Source organism: Amphibalanus amphitrite, unplaced genomic scaffold (assembly GCF_019059575.1).
Source record: "Amphibalanus amphitrite isolate SeventyFive unplaced genomic scaffold, NRLGWU_Aamphi_draft 000295F_arrow, whole genome shotgun sequence".
In the NCBI taxonomy this organism is placed as follows: Eukaryota; Metazoa; Arthropoda; class Thecostraca; order Balanomorpha; family Balanidae; genus Amphibalanus; species Amphibalanus amphitrite.
The window spans coordinates 682,946-688,385 of NW_024881790.1; the positions used below are offsets into that span (position 1 = coordinate 682,946).

The 5,440-nt window shown below is 57.2% G+C and overlaps 1 protein-coding gene across 4 annotated transcripts; it reads right to left on the reverse strand.

Moving 5' to 3' along the window:
• Positions 1 to 1,130: 1,130 nt before the first annotated feature.
• LOC122387695 (uncharacterized protein K02A2.6-like) lies at positions 1,131 to 4,552 on the reverse strand. Of its 4 annotated transcripts, none has more exons than XM_043378105.1 (4): positions 4,360 to 4,552; positions 3,647 to 3,795; positions 3,391 to 3,532; positions 1,131 to 3,048 (listed from the first exon to the last, which is right to left on the reverse strand). In XM_043378105.1, exons 2-4 carry the CDS (start codon positions 3,668 to 3,670, stop codon positions 1,343 to 1,345), a joined length of 1,872 nt encoding a protein of 623 aa, XP_043234040.1. In that variant the 5' UTR covers positions 3,671 to 3,795; positions 4,360 to 4,552; the 3' UTR covers positions 1,131 to 1,342. The 4 variants fall into 4 exon arrangements, with proteins under 4 accessions (XP_043234040.1, XP_043234041.1, XP_043234038.1 ...); XM_043378104.1 differs by lacking the exon at positions 4,360 to 4,552 and having other exon boundaries at positions 1,565 to 1,754; positions 1,939 to 3,048; positions 3,647 to 4,351; XM_043378106.1 differs by lacking the exon at positions 4,360 to 4,552 and having other exon boundaries at positions 1,131 to 2,211; positions 3,647 to 4,351.
• Between the last annotated feature and the right edge of the window lie 888 nt (positions 4,553 to 5,440).

Consider the following 5,440-nt stretch of genomic DNA (forward strand, 5'->3'; position numbering starts at 1 on the left):
CCATGACGTGGCTCGAGATCATTCCGCTTCTCGTATCATGTGTACTGTGGGGCAGTCTGTGGTCTGGGAAGCGTGTACGAGTTTATTCCGATAACATGGGCGTGGTAGGATGCCTGTCGCGTGGATGGTCCAGCAATCCGAAATCATGGCCGTACTGCGTCATATTCTCTTCGCATCCGCATGCCAGAGTTTCGTGTTATCCGTGGCCTATGTACGTACAAACGACAACGGTCCTGCCGACAGTCTGTCGCGCGGTGATTTGCATCGTTTCCGATTGCTGCGACCGCACGCCCAGGCTGACCCTGATAGTTTGCCGCTCGGCCTGTCCGATTTCCTGAGTGATCCCAGCGGGGACCCGGCGCCTGTCACTGGAATCCAGTTGTGAATAGAACAATACCGAATACACGTACATACTTATGTTCGCAATAACATTCTGTCCTGTCGGGTGTTATTGGCGCCAGTAAGGTAAATGGGATACACTGGAGAGCGAGAGACGGGCGGCCGATAAACAGCCAACACTGATGAACGGAGCACACGATGCCGACAGCGTTACGGTGTTAACTAAAGATAACGCCAGTTATATGCCAGTTAACGGTAACGTAGCATCATTGCTCTTGCGCGCCCGTAAGCCTATGACGGAGCCGCACTGTACGGGCCGGTGTTCGGTGACCTTGACCTGACCGCGCCGGAGGGGCCGTAGCGCGGCCGGTGGACGGGCGAGCGCGAGGGGAGCGAGCCTCAGTGCGGGCTGGCGGCTCCGGGCGGCGCGGCGGCTCCGCCGAAGCGGGTTTCCGCCACCCACCCCATCCGACCAGCTTGCCCCTTTTCTATTCGTTTATCCCTTCCAAGTTCCACCATCTCCCTCGTCGCTCGTTTCTTTCTCTCCTTGTATCGCCAGTAAGGTAAATGGGATACACTGGAGAGCGAGAGACGGGCGGCCGATAAACAGCCAACACTGATGAACGGAGCACACGATGCCGACAGCGTTACGGTGTTAACTAAAGATAACGCCAGTTATGTAAGCAAATAATATTGATTTGTTTGAAAAAAACAATGTCATTTAAATATTTAAAAGTATTTATTTGTGTAGTGTCGTCCTGCCGTCCTCGTCCGCCACTCACAGTCACGTCTTCTCACATAGACGATGGTATTGAACTCAAAGAGACATAACAAAAGATATGCAGGACAGCGCGCTCCGCGCCTCTCAGTCCCCGGCCGGCGACTCCCGCCCGGGCGCCGCCCAGCCGCCCAGCCGCCCAGCTGGCCAGTCTGCCCCTGTGGCATGCTGTGCCGCCGCGAGCGCCCCGCCGGGCGGGCGGCCCAGACACTACATCTTTCCCCCCTACACAAAGGTACACCTACGGACACCAACGCACAGGTGCACGAACACGTCTCCCAGATCGCGTGCGGTGCCCATCACTCTGAGCACCCTCGAACCCGGAGCCGCTCGTCTCACTGGCCGGCGAGCGCGTCGCCGCCGCTGTGTCCACCGCGAGTGCCGCAGATGGTGACCCCGCACGTCGGGCTGACGATCCGGCCGCCGCTCTGGAGTCTGTGCCGACGCCGTGGCCTCAGCCGGAGGCTCGTCGACCGGCTCCGGCGGGGAGCGGACGACGGGAAGGTCCGAGAGCTGCGGCTGCTCGGCGTCTCCCAGTCCGGTCGGAGGCGACCCAGTCCAGCGAGTCAGCCTCTCGGCGTGGACCAGTGCTCCACTGTCCAGCCGGTACGCCGATGGTCCAACCAGCTCAGCGATCCTGTGAGGAGCAGAAAAACGGTCTCTACCTTTCCTGGGCACAGGCATGACACGGTACCTCACCCAGTCACCGACACTGAATGACGGTTTGACAGATCGGTTCCTCCTGTCCCAGTACACTTTCTGCCGCCTCTGCCGTTTAGCGACACGGTCCCTGGTACGGGCACTGTCGGCCGCTACCTTACCCGGAGGGTGCGTGGGTGCATGCAGCATCGTCCGGAGTTGACGACCATGCAGCATCTCCGACGGACTCAGGCCGGTGGTTGCATGAGGCGTCGAACGGTACGTCCTCAGGAACTGGCGCACCGCCTGTGACCAGTCCTGCTTCTCCTTGGACGCCGTCTGCAGCGCGGACTTCACCACTCTGTTCATGCGCTCCACCGCTCCAGCGCCTCTGGGGTGGTACGGCGTTACCCGTACATGCTGAACGCCGACCCTCCGCAGGTAAGCCGTGAACTCTGCGGACACAAAAGCCGTACCGTTATCAGAGACCACTTGTAACGGGTACCCCTCCCTGGAAGCAACCACCTCCAGGAACTCGATCGCCGCCTCCGTCGACGGGCTCGAGCAGAAGCCAACCTCTGGCCACTTGGAGAAGTAGTCCACCAGAACGATGGCGAACCGCTGCCGCTGTCCTCCGCCCTCCATCGGCCCGATGAAGTCGATCCCGACCTTCTCCCACGGTCCTTCAGGCAGCGGTACAGGGTGCAGCGGAGCGTTCCTCGGAGTAGCCGTCTTGTCGGAAGATGCACAAACCTCGCACGCTCTGACCATCTCTTCCACCGCTGCATCCAGTCCAGGCCACCAGAAGTGCTGCTTGATCCGCTGCTTCGTCAGGACTATTCCTTGATGTCCCTCGTGTGCTGCTGCTAACAGACGCTGTCGGAGGCTGGTCGGCACCAGCAGACGCTCTCCCCTGACCAAGACATCTTCTACAGCTCCAAGCTCCCCCCTGAAGCGGTAGAACGGCCTGAGAGCTGCCGGACAGTCTCCGTACCGCGTCGGCCACGGCCGTGGGATCTGCTCTGCCAGCTGCTGCAGCTGAGGGTCCGACCGAGATGCCGACACCAGCTCCTCCCTCGTCACCGCCTGCAGATGAGCTTCAACTGCTGCTACGGTGATGCTCTCGTCATCAGCTGCCTCCGTCACTGGTGCTGGCAGACGCGACAGTGCGTCAGCAGTGTTCTCGCCGCCGCCGGTGGCGTCCTGGTCTTCCGGCTCACTCAAGTGTACGTCAGCTTCTTGCTTCTGCTGAACTGGTGCTGCTACCTCCACCAGCCGAATTCTGTGAACCTCTGTGATGCGGGGAAACGAACATCCTTCATGTTCATCTGACTGATCAGCTACAGCATAAACCGTACTGCCATGTACGACTGAGATCTGGAGCAGTTTCTGCAAGTTACGGCCCAGCAGTGCTACCGATCCCTCCACCACGTACAGCGAGGCGGACACAGACAGACCACATGACTCAACATCACACTTCAGCACGCCAGCAACAGGTAACTCGGCACCCCCATAGGCCTGAAGTTTCACTGCGGCCGACTGTAGCGGTAAGTCACCAAACTGAGCCTGATACTGCTCCAACGGCAAAATGGAGACACCTGACCCACTGTCCACCACGAATTTCAGCCACTTGCCTGCTACCTTCAGCTGGATGTACGGACGAGTGTCTTCAGTTGGAGACGTCACTGCAACCGACAGCACTTGGACGCTGGCGACGGGCTTCTCTCCAGCAGTCTTCTCCCCCTTCTTCGGGCAGCATCGCCAGAAGTGGCCAACCTGGTGACAATCGTGACATACGGCGACACGTGCAGGACACTGCTCATCCGCACTCCAATGACCCACACGTCCACAAGCAAAACAGGTACCAGCCCGCCCTCCAGAGGGGCTTACCTTCCGTCTTGAAAGTGGAGTCATACTGCGCGTGCCGTGAGCGTACCGCTTGGTGGCCGTTGCTGCAACGCTGACCGGTGCATGCTCCCGCTCTGCAGCTGCAGTCTGCAAGCGTCCCACCGCCTGCTGTCGCTCCAGCGCCTGGTCCTCTGCAAGGGCAACAACCTCCAACCGAGGCAGAGTCAGATCATCCTCCCTGCAGAGACGTTCACGCAGACGAGCAGACGAGCACCCCTCTAGGAACTGGTCCCTGATCATTTCGTCTTCAAGGGCCCCAAACGCACACCTCTGGCTACGTTCTCTCAAGTTCGCCAAAAAGGTACGAACAGTGGTTTGGCCCTGGGTGCATTTGCGAAACAAAACTCTCTCGGTGATCACATCTGACTTTTTCTCAAACAAACGACTCAGTACGTCAACAGTGGCATCGACCAGTGACATTGTAGCAGCGCGCCCCTCAAACTTTGGCTCAACACCGCCCTGACTTGGGACCCCTGTTGGGCACTCCGCCCTGAACAGCCTCCTGGCTTCCTGTCCCACACAATGGAGAAGCAGTGCCTGACGCCTCTGCTCTCCCCAGTCAGTCCATCCAATGGCCATGGCATACACTTCAAAATCTGATAGCCAAGCAGACCATGACGTTAGCGGCTTGCCCGGGGTGGCTAACAAGGGAGCTGGCGGACGTATCCCCTCCATCTTAGCCGACTGCACTGTACCTTAAAGCTGGGAGAGTCGCAAATCCTCTATCCTCGTCGCCAAAATTGTGTACTGTCGTCCTGCCGTCCTCGTCCGCCACTCACAGTCACGTCTTCTCACATAGACGATGGTATTGAACTCAAAGAGACATAACAAAAGATATGCAGGACAGCGCGCTCCGCGCCTCTCAGTCCCCGGCCGGCGACTCCCGCCCGGGCGCCGCCCAGCCGCCCAGCTGGCCAGTCTGCCCCTGTGGCATGCTGTGCCGCCGCGAGCGCCCCGCCGGGCGGGCGGCCCAGACACTACAATTTGTAATGCTTAAAGGGAAACATTTTTGTGAGTAATTGTCTCGATTTTGACCATTAAACGGTATTGTATTTTTTGACGTCATCAAATAGCTCCAAAAAAGAAATGTAATGTTTTCATTCCGTTCAAGGCCGCTGAAGAAACGCGGGATCTTGCGTGGGACATTGTCCGTTGTTTGCCGCGCAGAGTTGTGCCGTGGTTGTGCCTTTTTCATCCGTTTCTTACTTATGTGTGCAATGTGCATGAAGCTTTGATTTTGTTTTTGGTTATTGTGTGGCCGGTCAGTCAAACGCCCCTGTAGAAACCGGACGCTGCGTTTGATCGAGACGGAGTCAGACGATGATTGCAGAAAGCCAGAAAGCTAATAATATTGAAAAGAGGGCCGGTTGCGTGGCATGTCTGTTCAGAGTTGACATTTTGCTTTACTCCAGTTTATGACCTGAGAGCCTGGCTGGAAGTGACGGATCCAAACTTTTCACGTTAAAATGGCTGAGGGTGCAATAATCTCTACATAGCGGGCTGGTATAGGAGCGTCTTGCTATGCTGCACCATAGCTGGCTAGTGATTCTCTTTTGGCTAGAAATGGCATTTAATCATTATCTCCACTGGCGAAAATGGCACTTGACATCACCGAATGCAACGTTCATGTTTGTTAGGATACATAAAATCAGGAAGATTACGCGAATTAGGTAGGCAAACGTGGAATAAAATAGGTGCTGGATGTTTTGGTTTTGGTGCTGAATCAGCAAACAGCAAATACGGAGTTCAACTAGACGATCTGGCAACTTTAGGCTG

Excerpts from the sequence above, each read along its gene's own strand:
- LOC122387695 (XM_043378103.1), bottom strand. The coding sequence starts at position 4,339 with ATGGAGGGGATACGTCCGCCAGCTCCCTTGTTAGCCACCCCGGGCAAG. Across the intron at positions 3,533-3,646 it reads CTCCACTTTCAAGACGGAAG|GTTGGCCACTTCTGGCGATG; the intron begins GTAAGCCCCTCT and ends GATTGTCACCAG. Across the intron at positions 3,049-3,390 it reads CATCCAGCTGAAGGTAGCAG|AGGTTCACAGAATTCGGCTG; the intron begins GCAAGTGGCTGA and ends CCCGCATCACAG.